Source organism: Eucalyptus grandis, chromosome 6 (assembly GCF_016545825.1).
Source record: "Eucalyptus grandis isolate ANBG69807.140 chromosome 6, ASM1654582v1, whole genome shotgun sequence".
Classification (NCBI taxonomy): domain Eukaryota; kingdom Viridiplantae; phylum Streptophyta; class Magnoliopsida; order Myrtales; family Myrtaceae; genus Eucalyptus; species Eucalyptus grandis.
The window spans coordinates 39,932,249-39,956,372 of NC_052617.1; the positions used below are offsets into that span (position 1 = coordinate 39,932,249).

Genomic DNA, 24,124 nt, shown 5'->3' on the forward strand with positions numbered 1-24,124 from the left:
TAAATGCTCATATTTAAAAAGCTTTTTCATCCTTAAAAGTTTATAAACATAATGTCAATTCCAATAGGAATGAGATCCCCACTTGTTAAGAAAGAGCTTTCAAGGCTTTCAAAAAAGTGAATGATAATATAAATAAAAATTTAAGAATACAAAAGTGATTAAACATGGGACAACTAACTAAATATTTGAGTTTAGATGTAATGTGAAGTGATTTACTCGTGATTTCTAAAACTATGTTAAACATGTTAACACAAGTTATCATATGAACGTATTAATATAATTTATCATGTATAAAAGTGTTTCACGTGTTTATTGTGTATAGATTTTGTTTATTTTGTAAACATGCTAATTTATCACGATGACATGTTTGATAATTGTATTAGTTATGTCATGTTGCACAGTTATCTTTATTAGGAACACCATTGAGGCATTTCAACACGTTTATTGAATATGTCATGTTTGAATTAACTATATAAATAATGTATTACTATTTCAACACAACACGAATAACATGACCTAACATGACATAAATTGCTTACCCTAAATTGTCATCACGAAAAAAAAAATTATTCCAATAAGCATTGATGTAAAGATGGTAGGCAAATAAAAGATATTGGAGGATAGAATAATTACATAAATAAAATTTCAAACTTGTCATTTTTGTATATTGCATTTTGAGGAAGGATTCTTTTCTCTTTCCCAGTGGATTCGATTATACCATTTATCTCCTTATTGATTTTCTACATTGGCGATTTACACCTTATCGATTACAATGACAATAGAATAATTTCCCCAGCCCTCTCTTCTTCTTATTTTTTTTTTCCCCTCGGGCGTGACAAGAAAAACATGGGAACAAGAATAATCAATAATACCCAAATCTTGCTTTGGTTGCTGGTTTATGACTTTGGGGAATGAGTTGTTGTTAATGTACAAAATCAAATCATGGTGGAATTTGATTAGTGGTTCGGTGACCCTCCAACTCCTTAATTCCCAACAACCTCTCCTTGACTCTCTTCTCGACGCCCCTCTCCTTAGTTTAACCTGTCGCCTAGCCAAATAGCCAAACCTAAACTTGGCAAAAAGGAAGCCAATTCTATTTTGATTTGAAAAACAAGAAAATGAATGCTGTCCTCTAGTTCAATAGCCACTACAAAATTCATATTCCATGCACAAAGGTTGCCTTCTTAATATACTCCAAATTTACCCTCGCGAGACAAGATCAAGATCCTCTTGAATTACGGAAACACGTTTCGAGTCCTGGTTTTATCACCTTTTTCTGTCCCGCTTACCTTTTTAAGGATTCGATGAATCTTATGTACCTACCATGCTGAGTGTGTTATAGTTAGATCTCATCTCATGATAGGTTTAGGCATGTTCAGTCCATGTTTCTGAGACGGAACTGCGATATTTGCCAAAAAAATCGGCCGAAAAGATTGGTTGGCCCTAGTGCATACCCACGAGGGCCTAAAGTAGCACTCATCTTACACGCGGCATCTCTTCGAGCAGTACATGTGTCGGTACCTAACCGGAACCTGCCCCCAACCGGATGTGAGCGAGACGTGCCTGGATGTGAAGTGGAAGCGCAGTTGATTTTAGTGGGGCTCTTTGCGTCGTCATCATGATTGCATGGCGCGCATTCGATGGCTCAAGAAGGATTTCGCCAGTCACATCTCCCTCTAACTCCTTGATCAACGACACAAGAGAACCACAAGTTCAATGACAGAATCTTCCCTGTTGAGGGAGCCACTTCTTGTGGCTGTTCAACCGTCACCTCTGCTCATCTTCTGCCCTTGTGTATGGCGAATTCGATTGGGAAGTACGTGGATGACCAAGGGTTAAGGCTGAGATGAACTTCGCTAACCGATCTTAAAGCTCAGTTTTTGTTGGACATAGCATTGCGTAATTAGACGACAAGAAAGTAATTCCTAATGAAACCCCCTGGTCTTTGTGGGAATAGGAAGATCGGTCTAGATGGGAAGGCAAATTTTGTGTGTTGTGTTCAATAATCGTAAAGACCGCTTGATCATGATGTGTGAGAGAAAGAAACATGTGACATTATTGTGTTCTCCACGTGTGTAAGCCGATATTAGAACGAATTTAAAGCATGGATGTGAAACTCAACTTAGGGGACAAATAATAGATATGAAGGTTTTTTAGTGCGCTTGATCTTTTAATTGGTAATGTCAATTTGTTTGGGAGTTTCAGTTGGTGGATAGCTCAATAAATGTCAAGGGACCGTCATATGGTCATGTCTAGATCGGACGAGTAGAGGACATGTGGTGTGGCATACATTTATTAATGATACGATTTCCTAAAAAGGTTTGTAGTTGAAGCTATCCAAAGTATTCATGAACGTGACGATATGTCCCATCTAATCAAAGAGTCAAGAGTGTATTGAATGCATTTAGCTCTTTGATTGGATCTCAGCAACAATGTGTCAATCCATCGTCGTTGATCAGCCTAAGTGTAGATATTTTGTCGAGACTCAGAGAAGATTATGGCTCTCGAGTTTTCACGTGCCGAACTAGATATATCCCCAGGAGGATGTGTCGCATGAACGAAAATCTGAACTTGAAGCCTCAACACTTTTTTAGATGCGATGTGGCAGTTGCCTAACCACAATTCTTGAATAGACTTATTGTAGAGCTTCGTTTATGCTTATGAACGATCAGCTGCTTACGATGATTTGACTGACTTCTCTGGACTTGTTGATTCTGAAAAATTATAGCAATTTGACGACATCCAGTTTTTGGAGTTAAAAAATTATCACTCAAAGAATGTAAAATTTGGTTTCAAATGAACGCTCAAACTCAAGAGTATCAAGTTGCATGATTCAAAGCTCAGTGAAATGATGAATTTGATTCTCAAGCCCAATTCCTCATGTTTAACTTTTGTTTCCGATGATCTCTGTAATGTCGCACGCATGGTCCGAATTGACCAACAGGCCGCCACTATCATCCAGAGATTCCTGCATAAGGTCTGCAGTTTTGGGCAAGCAACTTTTGATAAGTAAGAAATTCCATCGCTAACTCTTCAACCAATCTATTTTCCAACAAACAAACATTGGCTACTAGCTCCTCAATCCTCATTCATTTATCAATACATACCCAACAGAAAAAAACTTCACTTTTGACATGAACAGTATAGCAATCAGTCTTTACTCGAGAATGCTATAGTTTTCTACTCAACAAGAAAGACCTTTATTTTCCTCAACAGCCGCTCTATCACCTCCGTTTCAGACTACTTGTGGTGACATGTTCATTGACAAAAATAACAGAGACTGAGAGATGAACCTATTTATGCCACAGACTTGAGCAATGTATTCAGAACGACTTCTCGAGTTGGCAAAGCTGGAATGGCACCTCTCTCCGTCACAGTCAGTGCACCACAAGCGTTTGCAAACTTAAGGGCATCTCTTAGCCGGTCCTCCTCCTACAAGATAAAATGGACTTAGAATTTATTGAGGGGGTTACAACAGTGACAGTAAAAGAGGACACCAGATGTGTGACAGAGACCACAGAGCAGAATTATGTTGGTTATTTGTGGAGGACTGCTTTCCCAATGTGTTCTCTCGGTCTTTATGCCATTTATAGCGAAAGATCAGTTTCCTAATGTGTTGATTATCTGCTCGGTTCTATTTAAATGCTGCAGTCTTCTCTTTGTATGATCATAGCATAATCCATCCACCGTGAGATTCAAAAAAAGAATGCACTGTAGAGAAATGTACTAGGGGATAGATAAATAAACTATAAAGAAAATAAAGGCAAAGTATCGTTATTCAATGTTTGAGCCCAAATGTGAACCATTGCAAGTCAGAGGTATGATGTATGGCAGAAGTCTCAGCACTAAAGCAGAAACATCGAAAGAATGTTACGATATATTTAAACCGTTTGCAGAGGAAGCAACACCAAGGAGGGAGTTTCTCACTTCATACATCTAAAAACATCAAGTAATTCTTATCAAACTCTACCTGGCTATCTAAAAGATTTCAACATGCAGTCTCATCTTTCATTGTCGAATCCATCTAATGTATACCAAAGTAAATAAGTTTCTCTGACGGCCTGTGGTTTTTGTAGTGCAATATCTGCTTGTTTTTCAAACAATTGAAACCAAGTGCATATTTGTCATAATTAACTGTACATTGCCCTGCTTGCCCCTATCCCACATGGAATTTTGCGAAAGTGACAAAAAGAAACCATGTTATATAGGCTGCATGTCCAATAAAGACAATAGTCTGGCATGATAAATAGGTCACTACAACCATGGTGGTAAGGTATACTCCTTTTTGTGGTCAACTCTCACAAGGTCTTGAGGTGGATCATTGAGAAACACCACTCGCTGGCTCATAACTGTCAAACTGTCAATCCACAAGCCATGTTTAGTGTGGCCGTTGCTATTTTTTGCACACTATGCCTATGTCATAACTCTAAAATCCCCTAAAAGTGACAGGGCAAACCAAGCTTCTAACTGCTTCAGAGTGGACATGGAAGTGTGAGTCTTCATAAAAAACTAACCTGACGGACCTCAGTGCCTCACATGTATAAAAAGTGCCATTTCTCGAGTGGGTAGAATTACTGATGGGCAGATAATGTTCTTGGAAACCAAAAGATATGGTTGAAAAATAAAGCATTACCTGAAGCAAGGAGAGATCAACAGCTAGTTGTGATAATATCCCAGCTACAAAGGCATCACCAGCACCGGTAGTGTCAACAGCGTCCACTTTCAGACCCTTGACTCTCCCGCTAAAATCCTACAAGATGAGCCAAAATAACAGCTTTTGAAAAAATAAGCATCAATAAGCTAGCTATTGATATGTATTAAATGATTTGCAGTTTTCTAGGATATATGGTGCCACACCATACCTTGGTGTAGTACCTACAACCATCAGGTCCCTCTGTTACAAGAAGCAATTTGAGATTGGGATGGTAAAGCTTACGAACAACAGCGTCATCATAAGGATCTTCTCCTTTGGTCAGAAAAGAAATCTCTTCTTCACTTATCTGAAATTATGCAGAAGAGCATGTTAAGAGGGTAATTTTTATCTGTGCTTCATACTGTACATCACAACCTTTGGAAATGCCAAAAAGAAGAACTATGGGCTCACAACCGTGATAGACTCGTGGCCGAAGCATTGTTCTTACCTTTATAATATCAGCTATTTCCCAGATACTCAATATTCCTTCCCTGGCACTTTCTGCTGAAGGCCACAAAGGAAGCCTTAAATTGGGGTCATAGGACAGGATGACACCGGCATCCTTGGCAGCTTTAGCTGCAGCAATGTGCGCGGACTTGCAAGGTTCTGTTATAAGACTTATGGAACCATAGTGAAGGATCTTTGCCTGTCATGAAATTAAAAATATTTTGAGACATGTATTACTCACAGAAATAGAACATATTAATCATATCTACGTCGCAACCTTGTTCTGGCAAAGCAAAAGAAAATGAATTTTTGGTTTCTGTGTTTAAGTCTCCGAGTGGAGCCAAAAAAAGTTCAAATTTATTAGAAACTTTAGCATTTCCGGACAAGGACAAGTATGGCTCCTCATGTCTTAATTTTGTGTGGAAATTTTTATATATTTTTCCCTCCAGTTCCTCCTGAACAAATCATTTTCCACCCAAATAGACCAAGAAAAGCTTGTTGTGATGAGACAAATTAGTTTTAAGTTGGTATTCTCTTCTGTAACTTCAACAGAAAAGAAGACGTGAAATTCCAGAGGATTATCAGAATGTAGCAACTACTTGGCAGTTATGCATAAAATCAACAAACAACAACATCCCGGTAGTTATGCTAACTACTTTACTCATTGAAATTAACCAGTTTGGTGGGTTATTTGTAGGTTAAGGGTAACTCAAACCGTATGGAACTATCAGCATGTCAAAAATTATCATCTCCTTAGTTTGCATATTCTAGCATGGAACTGTGTTATTTACTCTTTGATTCATTTGTTCACATAATTGGTTTCCTAAAAATAAAATGGAATCCAACCTTTCTAATTAAGTCATAATCCAGTTCAGATTCTTCAAGCAACATATCAGCACTTGGATTGCGGTAGAACATGAATTCGCGTTCCCCATCATTCCTTAGTGTAACAAATGCTAAAGCTGTACGAGCGCCAGGATCAAATCGCATCCCTTCACTGTTTACATTATTTTCCTTCAAAATGTCAGCAAGCATGTAGCCAAATTCGTCTTCACCCACCTGTGCAAATACATAGAGAATGTCTACATTAGCTATTATCTTAGAAAGCACATGACACTTGATTAGTTCCCTAAAAAATAAATAGCGGTGCGATTGCTATGCAGATAAGTTGACTTCAATTATCTAAATAGAAGCACAAAACAATAACGAGCAATCATACCTTCCCAATGAAGGCGGATGATCCACCAAGACGGGATATGCCGACTGCAACATTAGCAGGTGCTCCTCCTGGAGCTTTCTTAAAAGCAGGTGATTCAGCTAATGAAAGGCCACTAACAGTCGGGACAAAATCAATTAGCATCTCCCCAAAACAAACCACGAGAGAATTATCTTTCGTTTCAGGTGCATCATTACCTCTAACCGCTTTTCCTAAAAGAAAATATGCAGATCACATTAGAATTGGGATAAGCTGATCAATGCAGCGACATGTGAGAAACCTAGTTAATGACAAAGCTATTTTTGCACAGCTTAATTGCAGGCACATCGTAGAAAAAGAAGTTGACTTTCACTTCTTTCCAATACTTCCAACCAATGATTTACGTTAACAATGAATTCCACATCATAACACCTTATTAATGGCCTATTCACCAGTGAAAATCTAGGCCAATTTAAAATTAATGATGTCACCAGTGAAATTCCATCATCACCAAGCTCGAGGATGACAGCATTGTGAAATATGTTTGATGAAAAACAAAGGAACCATTTATGGTGTCCAATTGGGCTCCCCTTGGAATGGGCCAAGTTTTGAGCACACATTGTTCATCCATCTCTTAGCAGTTTGAGTTTCTAGGACTAAAGGTCCAAGCACAGATGAAAGACTCGAATGGCACCTATCTTTCTAGTTATTCCGCCTGTTAATACTTTTTGTTTCACAGCTGTCTACTCAATGCCATTTCTTGGGGCCTGACGTAAAGCTAATCCTCTTGATATTCACAGATTCTCAGAACATACAACCTCAGGAGTGGACCCTCTTCAAAAAGCTGTGCCATTTCTAAGAAGGATCGGCGACAAATTTGGGATCGAAAATGATGCAATTCACCCAAAGCGGTAGGTTCCCGATTTGGTAAGGGCTAAAACCATTCAATCTTGTGCACAATTTATCAATATAGAGAAAACAGACACGAGACACTTTTCCCAAACTGAAAACAGCAACAAGAAACACAGTTACTAAAGTACCTTTCACATTCAATCGAGCAATCGAGGACAGAGGCGGGCAGCTAAAGGCAGAGACTTTCACCGTTCGGCGCCTACAGCTCACAAAATCCCGTCGAGAAATGCCCACGCCATTGAAGCATGCAGCACTGGAGTGAAGGGCCATCACATAAATAACAAGAAAAAACAAAGCTGCAATCTTTCTCAGTGAGATTGACCCGACCCAGAAGGGAAATTTCAATGCTGAAGATCCGATCACCGAGAAAACGGTGGAAAAAGTAGAAGCAGAGAGCTCGAAAACAGGATGAAGTGCCGTTCTTGCGAGCAAATGCGATCAAAGGTTAGGATGACGAGGGGGCGTTAAAGTCGAGGGCGCCGTGGGAAGTGGAGCGGGAAGCATTGGTTTGGACGAATAGAAAAATGGGGAAGACTCCAATCAAGATTCTCAGAACGAATTCAGCAATCGCTTGACGGCAGAGGAGACAGACGTCTGTGGTTTGGGAACAGCGGAGAAAGCAAAGATCCGAAGAGAGAGAGAGAGAGAGAGGAAGAGACAAGCAAAGGTTTTTTCGTCGGTTTTCAGGTGATTTTGGACAGAAAACGAGGTTTTAGCTCGAGGGTCACTCCATTTGCGTGTTTCCACGTGGACTTCTTCCTCTCCTTAATCCCTTTCTTCCCTCCCCTAGACTCAAAAAAAAAAAGGAGGTAAACGTTACTATGGAGTTGAATTCACGCGAACTACTAGGTCGGTCGCTTGCGTTGCACATCACCAGCTAATTTTTGAAGAAGATATTTTACGATTTCCCATTTTGAAAAATTTCAAATAAAACCTATCGTCATGTTTTGAAAAGTTTAAAAGGAAAAAAAGGGAAAGTTAGGAAACAAAGCAAGATGATTGAGGAATCAATTGTTAACTTTTGATATCGAAAGAATTAAATATTTTTGAAAGGTTTTTACAAAAGAAAGAAGAGGATGAGAAATTGGATTGAAGAGCCCCAAGGGTTCACGTCCAACCCCACCTTTACACATAAAAGATACTTGTTATGGACCCATGCACCTTTCATTTGCTATGGTCATTTACAAATGATTTCTGAATTTTGATTCATTATGTAATGTGTTATGTCTATTGATTTTAATCCCGCGAGGCTTGAATAGGTTATGTATGCAATCCGATACATTTTTTGCAAAAGAATTAGAGTCAATTAATATGTGCAAAAATGGATTGATACATGCAAGATTAATCTACTAGATATGTATGTAGTATTTCTATCAAACAAATAAAATAACAAGTAAAAGGATAGAGACAGATGGGCATGGATCAATAATAGTTCAGGTTAAATCAAGCTCACATCCGCTGTCCACATCCGCTGTCCAAAACAAACATCCATTAACAAGGCTAGATTTCACTAGAGCTGTTTGAGTTATTATGGTCATAGCTTGCACTATTTCTACCCAAACCTAATAGATCACCCTACCAAGTCATGTGCACCACTACAACACTTGTAAACTTCTCAATAGATTTGCAATTAGTGTATGACTCTTAGTGAATGAATCTCTTAATCACAAAATAAGTGAGGTGTCCTTGCAATTTTCGCAACTCGTCTCTATATATTTTGGCTTGCATTTGTTCTTTTTATAGTCGTCAAACTTTAAGTTGATTGTTGAATGATTTTAGAGATAATCAATTTAGTTGTTTTAGATAGCAATGAAATCACCAGAGATCTGTTCGCCCATAAAAACCAATCTTCTAGCGATTTTGTTGCTTCCAAGAATAAAGACTCCAAATAAGGAAATAATCATTTTCCATTGGTATAATGAATGATTGATTAAATTCTCCTCGGAGTGAATGAATCCCCAATTCCAACGGCACATACTACTGTAACTAATTAGAAATTGCTAGTGGAATTCAGTCAGTAGGTCGTTAGTTTCAATGAGTGGCCATAAGCTTATAGCAAGCTAAACCACTATAAAGCTTATCATTTCTATTTGCCAACCTATTGCCATATCTATCTAATAAAAGTGCAGTGCACTTGATATAACTACCTGCTCTCACTTATATCAACTCATCTTTATTGTTCCTCTTATATTTTACTTGACATTTATATTTTTGCATAAGTTAGTAAAGTTCTCTAATAATCACCTATTCACCTCCTCTAAGTGATATTGTCAGCCATTGCAATTATCACCTTGTGCTTGGGTCTTTTACACTTATTTCTAGACATATTAACCTTCACCTGTTTCTTCACCAACTATTTGAACTAAGAACCATTTATTTTTGGCATGACCTTGATAGCGTTGAAGAAGTGCTTGGCCAGCTACACACTTATAACAATTTTATTGTCAAAGACAATGCCACAATTTGTTCTTCCTTGAATGATTAGATTTGGTTTGAGCTACTTTTCTTATTCGATGCACTATATATCTTCCATGAATAATTTTATTGCAAACACTTCAGTCTGAAAAAATTCAACACTACTCTATTGAGCAATTGAGTACTTCATAATAGCATTGTTTGCTTCACTCAAATTCACTAAATTCATAAATACACAAAATAGTACTTGCAACACATATTATAAGAAGGATATCTATTTTTCCTTTTACATGCAACTATTTCATCATCTTCTTTCTCATATTCTAAATTATTACTCTCATCACTTTCATCACCTGAATTTTCCCAATTGTTAAAGTTAGAAAATTCGATATTTAAGATCGCCAATTGTGGCAAGATTTATTTCTCAACCAAAAAAAAAAAAAAAAGTTAGAATTTCATTAAATTTTTAGTATTCTTTTTTATTTTTGATTAATGGACGATGAAATTTAGGAATTTCAGGTCCGATTAAATAAATTTTAACCTAAGGAGCCGATCAATCATTTAGAACATGATATTTGGCACCATAGGATTGTAACCTCTTAAGATCATGTAACTTGACACGATCACACAAAAATCCTTAAGAAAAGATCTTCGCATTTTTTTGCATCAATTTTTCAATTGTTGGAGGGGAAAATATTGACTTGAATATATTTGCCAAGCCAGACTTAAAGACAGACCATTCAACACGCGACATGTAAAGTCCAACCTGCCAGAATTTTTTTAAAATCCCCGCCTCTCTATTACTTCTTCGATTACTGTATACACTCCCATCACCTTTCATCCACTCCCCTCCCTTCGCGCAACTGCAACCTCAAAGCTCGAACTCCATGGAGCGAGCTTCACTACGCCTCTATGATTTTCGGCAATTGGTCTGTGCACGGTTGTGGGCTGGGGAGACCTCGGCCTGGCTGGTGAGGATCGCCTTGCTTGTTGTTGGCGAGGCTGGTCTCGCCTAGACCATCATTGCCATGGGCAAGGCTGCCTTGCCGAGATCTAGACAAGATTGTCTTTGCTTGCGGGCAGTTGGAGTGATTTCTCTAAAGAAGAAGAAGAGAGAAATACAGAGAGGAAGAGAGACACAGAGTGCGTCTGACATGGCGAGAGAGAAGAGATGGAGTAATTTGATAAGTGAGATCTACCTTGTCACGTATTGACCAATAAATGTAGCATTCTATGGATGATATGCAAAATCAGATCTACCCAATATTTTCTCCCGATGACGAGGCTGGCGAAAAGGGAGGGGAGGGGGAAGAAAAGTCTCTCTTTTATTTTGGCCGAGGCCCTGACGAGGATTCCCGGACCTCTCTTTTCTCGAAAAAATATTGGGTGGGTCTTACCCTCCACGTAGGCTTAGGGTAAGACCATTCAGAATCCGACACGTGGCTCCACGTAGGCGACGTTGTCAGAGGTTCAAAATTTGCGCGCGCCGCTCCTGGGGCCCACCCCTCTGACGCTCTCTCTCCTCTGCTCGCCTCTGCGGCTGTGTCTCGTCCTCTCTCTCTCCCCGTTCTCCGTTCCGTTGCGGGGGGAGAACAAAAAACGAACCTTGTGCTTCCATTTGCTCTTCCCCTCCTCTGCTCTCTCTCCCCGTTCTCACCGACGCTCCTCCGCACGACACCGACGCCCCTCCACCTCCGCCTCCGCCTCCACAGGTTGCCCGCGACGCCCCGACGCCGACGCCCTCCCACCTCCGCCGGTTGCCTCCATCGCCCCCGACTCCGACTCCGACGCCGACGCCGACGCCCCTCCGCCCTTTGCCTCCGTCGCCCCCGACTTCGACGCCGACGCCGACGCAATGCTTTCCCCGCCTCCGCCCCTGAACCCGACTGAACGCCGACACCTGTCCGCCGGTTTGCCTCCGTCGCCCTGACTCCGACGCCTCCGCCTCCGCCAAAATAAGCCTTTACGCCCCTGACGCCGACGCCCCTTTTGTAGTCCACCTCCGCCTCCGCCTCCGCAGGTGCGCTCCGTAATTGCCCGACTTTGACGCCGACGCCCCGCCGCCTCCGCATTAATCCCTTGCTTTTTATTTATTTATTTTTATTTTATTTTATTTTATATTTTAGTTCAAAGGCCCCTTTTAATTTGAGAATTTTGGAAATGAAATATAAATGAAAATTCGAAATTCTATTTAAAAATAATAATAATTATTCCGTTTTATTTGCTTTTCAAGACTCCTTATCGCGTTTTAATTTTCCAGGTGAGCGCCGCTTCTTCGAAGAGTCGCTTTCTCCGCAATTTTCTAAAGACGTGTTTGTTCGCGACCGAAGAGTTGCGACCGATAAATACTTGTCATTTTCGAAAGAAAAGTGTGGTCATTTCCCGAGTCTTCTTCGAACTCTCGATTGTTTCTCGAGAAATACTAGAACGTACCATCGAGACTTTGTTGGCGGAGGTTTTTGCCGGTGACCATTAGCAACGGTGCGCAAATGTTTGAAAGAGCGACGGCGGCTTTCATTGTTCAACCCATTTCGAAGACATATTTTACCAACATATGCCGCGATATGCATTTGTTTTTTGAAAATTTAGTGTGGACTTAGGAATGCTTGTGAAATTTGAATCCGTGACAGTAGCTATAATGTATGATGGCTTGTGCTGAATTAATTGGGCTTGAATGGCGGTTTCGATATTAGGCCTATGTTAGCATCAGGCAGTGACTGAAATTGTACATGAGCTTGTCTATTGTAGTTGCTGCCAAAATGTTTGCGCGAGATTGTGAGGAACCTATCTGTTGTTCACGCTTGCTTGATGTTTAAGGCATGTAATTGATGGTTTCGCTCAACGAGATGCCGGTGAGAAGTGTCTGTAACTGAGTGTTAAGTCATCTGTCCCTTTGCCTTCGGTCTTTTATTTAGTGCTGATTAAACAATGATGAACTTGGAGAAGATGAAAGATGTTCAGGGAATCAGTCAGCTGTGTCTGATGTGCACATGCATGTGCGGACGTGAGTGTTTCCATGTGTTTTGGGCAAGCAGTCAGCAGCTTCTTGCTTTTTGATGGTTTTGGGCAAATATTCTGGAGAGAGAAGTGGTTTTTGATAGGGCGCGGCAGTACATACTGTTACTTTAGTATTGTTTCAGATATGGAGCTTTAACTTAATCCTGGAAAGTTGCTAGAATGGAATATGTGATATTCCTCAATGCTTAGAATATGCCACTGCTTATCTTTGACTCTACTTGAGTGGGGACCTGAATGATGAGTCCAGGTGGGCTTCAGGAGTTTAGATAAAAAGTGGTATTGGCATTCAAAATGAAAATGGCACTTTTAGGATTGTAGTCTTGCACTCATGTAGCTACCTCGATCTAACTATTACTCGATCTAACTATTAGCCTGATTGGGTGCTTTTTCTTGTATTTCTTATAAATTGATTTGATTTATCTACTTGCTTATATATTCAGGATCCTTAAAGTTTCCACTGAAGAACTATGCCATCGTTTTGATGAAGAGATACCTGAAAGTGCTAGGCAACCTTCAGTCTACCCTAGGAATTTTGTAGAGTTTTGCTCATACAAGGCAATGGATGCAGCAACAAAAGGTCTTGATTCCTCTTCGCCTGATGTAGCATGAGTAATAGGTAGAGATGGTTGGTGACAAAGCTGGAGGCATTTGTTCATCTAGTTTTATTAAGTGACTGTTTGTTTTTCATATGGAATTTAGTCCCAATGTCTCTCATTATTAGCCCATGCATATTAGTAGTAGGATTATGTCATTTTACTCATAAACAATAATGATTGGGATATTTTATTCCCTTAGAATATATAGTTAATTAGTGTAGGTGTCAAACGAGATGGGCTAAATATTGTAAGTTTAGTTTTCTTAGAACTTTTTAATAAATTGGATATTCCATCTGGACAATCATATTTTATTCCCTTAATTATGTTGAATGTCTAGCAATTGAAAAGATCACCTGTTTTTCCTGCTCCTTGGAGATGGCATTTTGTTAAAAATTGCCCTGCTTTTTTATATAAGATCTGTCAGTAAAGTCAAATATATTTTTATACTTACACACAGTATACAAGAGAAACTACAGAAAGAACTAAAATGAGGAAGAGGAAAGAACCTAAATATCAAATAACATGTTGGACTGAATGTCCTTTAAACTACATTAGTACAGATGGATGCTTATGGGAATTTTTAATAAGACCAATTATGATGGATAATCCTTTGTATTTCCAAGGGCAATAGGTGTATGTTGTCCTTGAAAGATGTTGGAGTTCCACTGAAAACGCAAAGATCAGCTTTTTGCCATCAGATTCTGAAGTATGTCTGGTTACTTTCTGAAAAGGATTTACACACTACATTTAAAGAGCTTTTGATTGATTCGGTTGCAATTGGCTTTCTAATTTCTTTTGTCATAACTCTATTTTTGGTGAATCTTAGTTGATTTTCATCTTTCAATTGTCATGTACTGCTGCTGAGGATATGTATTTGTTATGTCTCTCTTTCTTTCCCCTCCCTATTGCTTTATGCTCATATTTTCTCAGTTCCTTGAGTGCTTGGTCAGTTTCTTTTTGTCACTATATTTGCTTCCCAATATATCTCACTCGTTGATGGAGTTTGAGCACACTATTAAGGTGAAGTTACTCATTTGCATCCTCTTATTAAAGAGGTCCTATGCTTGATTGCCATCTTCCTCTTCTCCATACAAAACTGTTGTTTTGGGGCACCAAAAGGGTGCTGAAGCTTAAATGGAAAATCGTGTATAGAAGAAGTGTTGGTTGTATGTAGAACATCTTGCTCTTCCAATCTCATGTGATGATTAAATGAAAGAATGACATTGCAAATTGGCAAGGATTTCATAAGACGGGTTTCTCTCTGTTTTTGCAGGTGACTCCTGATGTGCATTTCCAAAATGATTTGGGTCTAGATAGCTTGGACAACGTAGAGATTGTAATGGCACTGGAAGAAGAATTTAAGCTTGAAATCCCAGATTTGGAAGCTGATAAAATTGACTCCCGTTGTCTTGCTATTGAGTACATCTACAACCATCGTATGGCTGGTTAATTCGAGCTCATGCATCTTTTGACTATCCTGTATTGTGTGGACAATGAGCTGCTCAGCCTCCTCTTTGGTTGCTTTGTCTTGAGCGTGAAGCAGAGGATGGAAAATAATCTCAAGTTTTGTGATAAAAGATAGACTAGCTGATGGGAGTCGTCTGGAACATATGACAAAAGACAGCAATGGCATCTTGAACTTGTGGGCAAAAAAATTGGGAAAGCTACTTGATTTTGTCGAGAAAAGTTGCAACCAAATGCACAAGGAAACTATGGCTCGTATGGCTGTCTTGAGAGCTTGAAGATGTTCTTAGTTGAATGGATGACCTCTCTCCCCTTGAACCTCCCCTACCCCCCCCAAAAAAAAAAGAAGAAAGCTAAATAATGCTGTTTCACATTGTGGTCTGAAGTGGGACAAAAAATGTTCATAGAACTCTCGCATAGCTGGCTTCAATTTGATTGCATATTTTGCACAAGGGAACAGATTTGGGACTCCATTGGCATTAGCCGGCACATGCTGGCAAGTTGTTATGTATCTTTGGTGGCTGAATGACTCCATATGCTCAGTTAGACCTAGCATTGAGTATATTTTATATTTTTGCCATCTTTCTTCTAATGCATTTGTAGTTCTTGAAAATTGACTTGCAGGAGAAGTCATCTACGATGGAGTTAAAGCTTCACAAGATAAAATTCAAGATAAGACTTGATAAAGGGACATCATTGCCACCCCCCGAGTTTGGAAAGGGTAAAACTGTGGAGGTCAGCAGTGATGAAAAAGGTTATGAGGGTTCTTGGTTTTCCGCAATTTCCGCAATTGTCATCGACTATATAGGAAATGACAAGTATCTGGTTGAATACCTAACCTCGAAAACAGATGATGAAACTGAACCTTTGAGGGAAGAAGCATATTCACGATATATCAGGCCCTACCCTCCTCATCTTCCAGCCAGGCGTTTCAAGCAGCTCGACAAAGTTGATGCTTGGTACAATGACGGATGGTGGGTCGGTGTAATTTCCAAAGTTCTAAAAGGCTCTCAGTATGTTGTCTACTTCAGCACATCCAATGAAGAACTAATTTTCAATGAGTCTAATCTGAGGCTTCACTAGGACTGGAGTGACGGCAAGTGGGTCATTGCTTCTAATTTTGTGATGAATTGTTTTGGTGGAGTTCTGTCATTCGGGTTCATGCTTTTGTTTCATTCCTGGCCGAACGTCCCCCATGCCTTGTTGTGATTTTGATTGGTTGCATGGAGAATGCTATATATAAGGAGTTCTTGATGGTGTCAAATTTGTGATTTCGCAAGTTTAGAGGAACACTTAATCAGTCAAACCATATTTCAATTACTTTGATGCAAATTGGTGCCAGTCAATGACATCTGATGAACTAGAGAGTATTTCACATGGCAGTTGTACTATGTTTTCTCGATTTGAGTTTATAACTCTTTGATATCAAAGACCAGATTCCTTTATTTATTTGTAACACTTAATCGGTTGCTTAAAAAGATTGACTTGTCATTTCGTCCCCACTTGGTCATGCTAATGATGCTGAACCGCCGGACATCTGTCCAGGAAAATCTCGGCCCGTAAGAGATTTAGGTCAGTTCATGAGGACGTCCAATACGAGTCTTCATCATTACAAACATTAGACGTGTGGGATGTCTTTGGGAAACATCACAACATTTAAGCACAGAAATTGTGCATTCCATGTAAAGAACAATGATCAGGAGATACACACAATCAAAATTGATCGAACGTTATAAAAACGAGAAAAACTAGTTGCATCACAACTTCAAACATCCCTTCGACAAATTCTGTAGTCGAAGAACGTTTCTTATTTATCAGAACATCTTTGTAGCATACATGGAACATAAGTAAAAACTAAAGTAAACATAGCCATCAACTAGTATTTCGAGTGCCTGTGACCAACACCATCTGAAAAATGAACCTCCTCAAAGTCAGATTGACGCACTAATTATACGTACTGTACAGAGGTAGATGCTAAAATCACTCCTTAACAGCCCCAAGCACGGCAAGTCCAAGTTTACAGCGTCATCGTGAGTTGGTGCCTACAGCAGGTAAATTTTGAATTGAATTCTTAATCTAATAAAATCATTTTTATGGTAGCTTGTGTAAGAGATTCCTCTACCTCAATGTTAAGAGGAAGAACAGGATCATGAAGCGAGAGCCTCAGAAGGAACCATCCTCAAAACCCAGATACCCGGACCTGTTTAAGCAGCAATCAGACTAGAGATCAGCATCACATGCAAAATGCAAAGCTCACCCAGTGTTTGGCGCTATTCAAGGAGAAAAGAAGAGAGGAATTAACTAGATAGCATGATGGACCTGCATTTACTTTATAGTAAAATACTCGTCTGAGGTCACTAGTTCAGATATTATTTTGGTAAGCACACAGCATTTTGCTCAACTCATTGTGGACTATAATTTTGACTCCTCTTGTAGATACAAATCAAGAACCAACGTGGACTCCATTGCGACGTTTAACTCTCCTTCTTGCTCCCATCCCCAGGAGCATTCAGAACTTATGTACTTTAATTGAGAATTAGAGCATTAACTTGTCTCCTCAGCATATGAACACGATAATACACAATTTAAATAGCTGCTGAAATGATGAGGTCCAATCTATTAAGAATAACTTCATCGATTCAAAACTTACTCCTTCATAATTTACTGGAGCTTTCTGAAGCTTTGGGTCTAAATCAATAGAGTTCTCCAAGTGCTTCAACACTGCCTCTCCATAGTCTTGGAAAGATCTGTAACCTCTACACTATCAGGATTTTAGAGAAGGAAAAAGAAAACGACATTGCTAGAAACCAACGTACCCTCCCTTTAAGTCCGGATGACTCTGGTTGATCTTCAACCTCAATTCTACAGCAACAGTTGCTTCTTCTAGACCCTCTATCAAATCTGTCAAGACTCTGCTGCCGCTACCTGCTCCTGAAGCTCGAGCTGAAGCAAGTTTGTTGAGAACTTTGACCTATAACAAAATGCTTAATAATTATGACCCATGCATTGCAGTTGGGGGCATTTAGAATTCATCTCTGCAATGTCAATGCTCATCTATTTCAAAACTTTTAATAGCAATTTCCATCTCAAATTGTACTTTATACAATTAAATCACAGAGATCATGCAATTCAAAATAACATTAGAATTAAGGATACCACTTCAAAAAAGTTTTAGAACAAAATGCTGCCATAGAAAAGAGTGATCAACTTTCTGGCAACTCAATGATTCTAACAATCATCTCATTCAACTAACCAAATCATCTCGTTCAACTAACCAAAAGAACTATACATCGAAATTTAAATTAGCAAATGGTAGCAACCAAAGAACTAAAAAGTGAGCATCTATGATCAGCAAATTTTACAAACAAAAGAGGACCAGGAATCATCAAAAAGCACAATTGTAAAAGCTTAATACCTTAATTATCCGATCTGCAGAGCCAGTGCAGAATCATTGATTGCTAGGATCAAATGCGATAGATCTCACCCATCCCAAATGCCCACTTATGACCATCCCAAATGCCCACTTATGACCTTGCACATACAAAAAGGAGAAAACAAAACACATAACAATCCAAGTAAGCGAGCAAATAACTGCAGATACGATAACATGGACAAGACACAGCTGTATGATAAATTCAAATGTATAATTATCACATGACACCATAACTATTACTGAAACAAAACAAGAACTTTCTTCTAGCTGCCAGAAAAATTAGGCCACAATTCTCACCCTGTAGTTCTTCCATGGAGGATGCCACACAGGATGTGGCCACCTGCTTGGAATTCTTTCCATAATGGTTGAGGTAGACAAATTCCTAAAAACAAAGTGAGAGCATGAGGCCAAAGCAGATCAAGTACCTTAGAGCAGAACTTAAGATGACTCAGTGATCTTTGAATGCATGAGTCGAATTATGAGAATCCATGAAACAGCTTTTCAGAAACCATTAAGAAATGTTCTAATGTTACTTCAGTGGATTGTGCAAATAGATGCATGTCAACATATTAAAAAAGTAACAGTAATATAAAAGTCCTATTTTGACCAAAAATATAGGATACATAGGTGTTTGCCCTAGTTTGTCGATGCCTCTGAATAATTACAAAGCATAAGCAACTGATGCATGTAACAGACACTACACCGGCTATGGGTCCAACGATAGGTGATGTAGAATAACTAGTCTAGATGCAGATTAGTTTCAGAGCACGATTACAATGACCAGCAACTCATGAAGAGTAAATTTCTTTAGGCTCGACAGATGGTAATTCATAGAATCAAACAATTTAAAAATCAAAAACTTGCTAAATTACACAAATGTGATCTCTTAACTACCAAAAGGAAGAATTGCCAACACATGTAGACCTTAACCTCTTCTATTCAAGGTTTTGTGTGTTTAAACCAAAAAATATAAATATAAAAAATGTTCTTTTAGATTTAAGGTCTTTCTTATTGAAGTAAAGTCAAATTATGCGACCGATTGCCTTAAAGGGAAAAAAGAAGAAGCAAAAAGACACTCCAACAAACACTAAAATAGAATGCAATACAACATATTTACCTGTCTGATGATCCAGAAGCAGAGACAATAGCAGTGCCTTTTCCATGTAGACCAACATCGTTTCTGAGGAAGATGAATGAACATGAGCAACATTATGTCGATTGTTCTATTGAAAAAGCTTTACAAACAAATTTAAATAAAATCCACAAAGAAAACTACAAAATTAAAAGAGCTGCAACACATTAAAAAAAAAAAAAAACCTGGAAATCAGTAATACCACATACAGTGGCCAAAAATCTGAATGCTTTCTTTTTTGATAAGCAATTTAAAAAGCATAAAATGTGTGAGATATCTCAGTGAAGGTATGGAGGTAACTTGATTCTCTTGACCAAGGGATGGTCATTTGAAAGAGAAGAAGGGTACTAACAATCCTTGAAGTCGTAATGATGGACCAACACTTAAAGCATTTTGAGACTTTTCCATTGGTGGAATTTTAGAACCTTCTGGACCTGCAAAAGAGAAAGGAGTTTATATCCTTGGGATGAACGACATCCTTTAAAAGTACACCAAGAGAAGAGCCGCCATCTGCATACTCCACCTCGTAGTCACATTGCCCTGGGTGGTCAGATCTGTAGTCACCTGAATGAAGGGACGCGCAAATTGGGTCCCTGCAGATTACTAGGTCCTTGTTGGGTCGATAAAGCGGATGTGGCGTCTGCAATAAGAAAATGATGAGAAGTTATTAGCACTTATCACCCTGCATAACATCATGAGACCATTCAAAACAAACATCTGAGCAAAGTTTTAGGATTATGAACAAAAATTCATAGATTTGAGAAACAAATCATATGAAATTTGAAAACTAATAAAATCTACCTGGGTGCATCGTACACAAGGGGCATCACATTGGAGCGATGTGAGGTCACTACCAGTGTCAGGATCAAGAAAGTAAGGCTTTGGTGGCTGCCCAATGAAGACAGTTGTGTTATATGACCTGAAATAGGCAGTTCACTTGATCATCAGTCTTGGCAAATACACAAGCTTTTATAATATTCAGATCTGATTATCGCATGAAGAGAGGAGCATTATGCTTCAAAAGATTGAACAGTCAATTAGCAAAGTGTGACAAAAAAGGGACACAAAATGAATGACAAGCAAAGTGAGAATGAAGTTAACAATTGAGAAACACCCAGCGATCAAGAAAGAGAAGAAAAGCATTGCATCGTTATGACATATAGAATAAAAATGTATGGAAACTGATAAAACACAACTTCCCCTAAAAGAGATGCTTTAATGTGATGAAAACCATATAGAATCTTCCAAGCAATTTTCCCTTAGCATGAAAGATTTAATCTGATGATCAACATACTGAAACTTCAGGAATTCCTAAGTGAGGTGATAATAGTATCTATGGTTACCACTTAGGGAGACATAAGTTACTATGACGTTGGATTGGATGAATCTTTAGGTCATCAAACAGCAATCCAACGTAGTAACTAGCCAAACTGTAGGAACTTTTTCAACTTTTGGAGGAAAAAAGACCTTTTCATATCACCAAAGATAGTTAAATGTGAGATGACCCATACTTTCTAAACGTGAACGGCACAGCAGAGAGTCACCCAGGCATTCAAGAATTCATTGAAGGAGCAAAAATGCAGGTGCATCACCTCTCTCTCTCTCTGACTAATAAATGAAACGTCGGACTGAACTGAAGACAGGTCAAGAAGGGTACCCAGTTGGGAAAACATTGCCATGGAGTGGAAAGACAACGGATGACCCGACCCAATTGAGAACCAGCGACGATGACGCCGACCCAAAAGTCAAAGGCGCCTTTTGCCTCTGCTCAGATCACCTCTGAAAGAAGAAGAAGAAGAAGAAGAGGAGTAGGAGGACGATGATACACACCAGCTTGACACAATTATCAGCATCGCGACCAAACCCACTTTCTCTTTCCCCATTCTTCCTGCCTCTCTCTCCCTCTGTCTGTATTACAACTGACGAATAAGCAAGAAGGAAATGTTCTTGGCGAAACTCAAACCCATCCCTGTTCTTGTCCGATTATTCAGACACAGCAGCAGAAAGACCAGGTCGAGGGCAATTATAGGGCCGGTTTCTTGCATGATGGAGCAAATGATTGGCGAGGATTTATGCTGATGTCTGTAGTAATTGAGGAACCATTTTCTCCAGGAAATCCAGGCTCCTACCTTAACTCGATAATCAATGGTAAACAACTTTCGTTGGTTGTCAAACTTGGACTCGCAAATGAACAATCAGCCACCAAGCGACATGCCTCTACAACTTTGTAAACTCCCAGTACTGAGTTGCATTTTCTGTTTACTGACCAATATCATAACAATGCATGTAAAGCCTCCAAATTCCACTTTCAATATGCATAACTGACCAAAAACTCTATATTGTTCTGATCAAAATTATTGGTCAATGTAGCTTTATTGGTCCCGTTGAGCCAATGATTTCATTTTGTGATAAGCACTTAGCAAATAGGGAAAAAAAATAGTCGATTGTATTTATCACTTTGTTTCACTGGATCGACAAAATTGAATGCAAAGTGACAGCATGAGTTCACAGCAAGCGCTCGTTCAGAAACAAAAAAGACAAAACATCCGCACCATTTGAACATATAGCGATTAACTAATCCAACATTGTCAGAAAAACCAAAAAACTCTCCCATTCAAACATTTAGAAGTGCCTATAACCGCAGTCTTCTGACTTGAATGTCTTGACAATATGGAAAGGAACTCATCAGTGCGAAGATCCATATATAAACATCAAACGCGAGATGTTACTGTAGCGCATCAAACGAACAATGATTAGATAATAAGTAAAATACAACTATCAAAAGCAGCATGAGACCAATAATGCACTCCAAGTGTAAACGGATCAGTCTATAGACACAAACTATCACATCTCATAGTAAGAACACATGTCGAAGAGATAAAATGCACATCTCGGATTCGCAATCCACTCTATGAGACCAACCTTCGTGCCGAAAGGACCGACAGGATAGTTGGCCGCGTTCTTCGGCAGGTCGTCGATGTCCCTCGCGGAGGCGGAGGCGGCGGGGCGTCGGCGTCGGAGTCGGGGGCGACGGAGGCAACCGGCGGAGAGGTGTCGGCGTTAGAGTCGGGTTCAGGGGCGAAGGCGGAGGCTGCGTCGGCGTCGGCGTCGAAGTCGGGGGCGACAGAGGCAACCGGCGGAGGGGAGTCGGCGTCGGCGGGTTCAGGGGCGGAGGCGGAGGCCACGTCGGCGTCGGCGTCGGAGTCGGGGGCGATGGAGGCAACCGGCGGAGGTGGAAAGGGCGTCGGCGTCGGCGTCGCGGGCAACCTGTGGAGGCGTCGGCGTCGTGCGGAGGAGCGTCGGTGTCGTGCGGAGGAGCGTCGGTGAGAACGGGGAGAGAGAGCAGAGGAGGGGAAGAGCAAATGGAAGCACAAGGTTCGTTTTTTGTTCTCCCCCCGCAACGGAACGGAGAACGGGCAGAGAGAGAGGAGAGAGCGTCAGAGGGGCAGAGAGAGAAGAGAGAGCATGGGGCTCCAGGAGCGGCGCGCGCAAATTTTGAACCTCTGACGACGTCGCCTACGTGGAGCCACGTGTCGGATTCTGAATGGTCTTACCCTAAGCCTACGTGGAGGGTAAGACCCAACACACACACAGAGAAGGGAGGAAGCAAGGAAAATGGCTCTCTATCCGGAGCTATCTTCAGTCAAACACCTCAACGTCGGCGGTGGCTACCGGCCTCCATTGCCGACCCCCATAAATTCCCACTTCGTCGTCTCTCACCGCTTCAAATTTTCTCAGCCGCTATTCCCCTTTTCGTCCTTTCATCGACGTTTTTTTAGGAAGAAACGCGTACCATACATAGAGAGAGATGAGAGTATTCGAGGGCAAAAACTCGTAAGAAATCAATTCTAGAAGCTTGCTCGTCGTCGCACACCATCCTTCGCCACTGCCAGCTAAAGATTTTGGAAGAGTACGGTACGCACCCGATTTTACCCCGTTTCTGGCTGTGAGGTTCCGGGGAATTCGGATCACGACTGAACCTAATCCGCTTGTCGTAGCTTCCTTATGGACGATCATAGGAGCTCCAATCGTCGACTCGTACGCTCGCCGCAGCTCCGGCATCGCCACTAAACCGTTTAACGCTTCTCCCTTTTTCTCTCCTCTGCTTTGAGCGCAACACAATCTTGAGTTGTGTCTCAGCTGCTTGTGCGAATAATCGGGAATATGAGTATTTTTCAGGTGATTAGTAATGATGTTTTCGTTCGGGTGTTGGTTTTAGATAAAAAAAAATTTACTTCGGTTCCAGAGCTATGTCCAATATTAGCAGTGCCTACAAACCGTTCGATGTAATGCCTCTGGTATTTGTTCTAGTCATATAAAAATGAGGCCGAGGCTTTCGTCATTTCCATCGAAGCATATGTTGGATCTGTCTGGGCTACTTTCATCGACTTCAAATGTCATTATATTAATTTAAGTTGATGTTGGTGCCAAATCTCGGATCATTGATAGGTCTTCTTGAACGCACAAAACCTGCTCAACGAAATGTTTCTTAGTTGCGATTATGAACTAGTTGCTCCTACTGTTCAATCTGACAACATAACAGTGCGATTCGTATAATGTTAACCGAGCCGTGAGTCATTAAACGTGACTTCTTTTGGATTATTTCTTGGTTGCCAAAAATCTCTCAGTTGACACTTGACATATCTACCCAACTATGTTCTGCGTAACCTGGGAAAGCCATGGCCGCGCATGCAATTGAGTATGGTGAATGGAGATGGTGGTCTTGAATTTTCCGGTAAAGTCGGTGGATACTTGGGTGTTAATCTTGTTGTTTTTGGTTAGAATCAAGGAATGAATAGATTTACTGGATTCTGGAAAA

The 24,124-nt window shown here is 40.1% G+C and overlaps 1 protein-coding gene and 2 long non-coding RNA genes across 4 annotated transcripts; 1 reads left to right on the plus strand and 2 right to left on the minus strand.

The window, feature by feature from the left end:
• Positions 1-3,017: 3,017 nt before the first annotated feature.
• LOC104449704 (probable fructokinase-6, chloroplastic) lies at positions 3,018-7,938 on the minus strand. The gene is made up of 7 exons (XM_010063945.3): positions 7,376-7,938; positions 6,360-6,568; positions 5,987-6,199; positions 5,142-5,339; positions 4,863-5,000; positions 4,634-4,750; positions 3,018-3,432 (listed from the first exon to the last, which is right to left on the minus strand). The coding sequence occupies exons 1-7, from the start codon at positions 7,515-7,517 to the stop codon at positions 3,298-3,300; spliced, it is 1,152 nt and encodes a 383-aa protein (XP_010062247.1). The 5' UTR covers positions 7,518-7,938; the 3' UTR covers positions 3,018-3,297.
• Positions 7,939-13,053: 5,115 nt separating this feature from the next.
• LOC108960289 lies at positions 13,054-14,853 on the plus strand. Its single transcript, XR_005551706.1, has 2 exons — positions 13,054-13,257; positions 14,550-14,853. It is a non-coding gene; the product is annotated as an uncharacterized LOC108960289 (long non-coding RNA).
• Positions 14,854-16,499: 1,646 nt separating this feature from the next.
• Positions 16,500-22,410, minus strand: LOC104449706. Of its 2 annotated transcripts, XR_005552070.1 has the most exons (12): positions 22,228-22,410; positions 20,963-21,084; positions 20,107-20,224; positions 19,829-19,945; positions 19,658-19,739; positions 19,291-19,353; positions 18,471-18,555; positions 18,156-18,271; positions 17,557-17,711; positions 17,391-17,487; positions 16,863-16,940; positions 16,500-16,782 (listed from the first exon to the last, which is right to left on the minus strand). It is a non-coding gene; the product is annotated as an uncharacterized LOC104449706 (long non-coding RNA). The 2 variants fall into 2 exon arrangements; XR_001988078.2 differs by lacking the exon at positions 20,963-21,084.
• Positions 22,411-24,124: the final 1,714 nt, after the last annotated feature.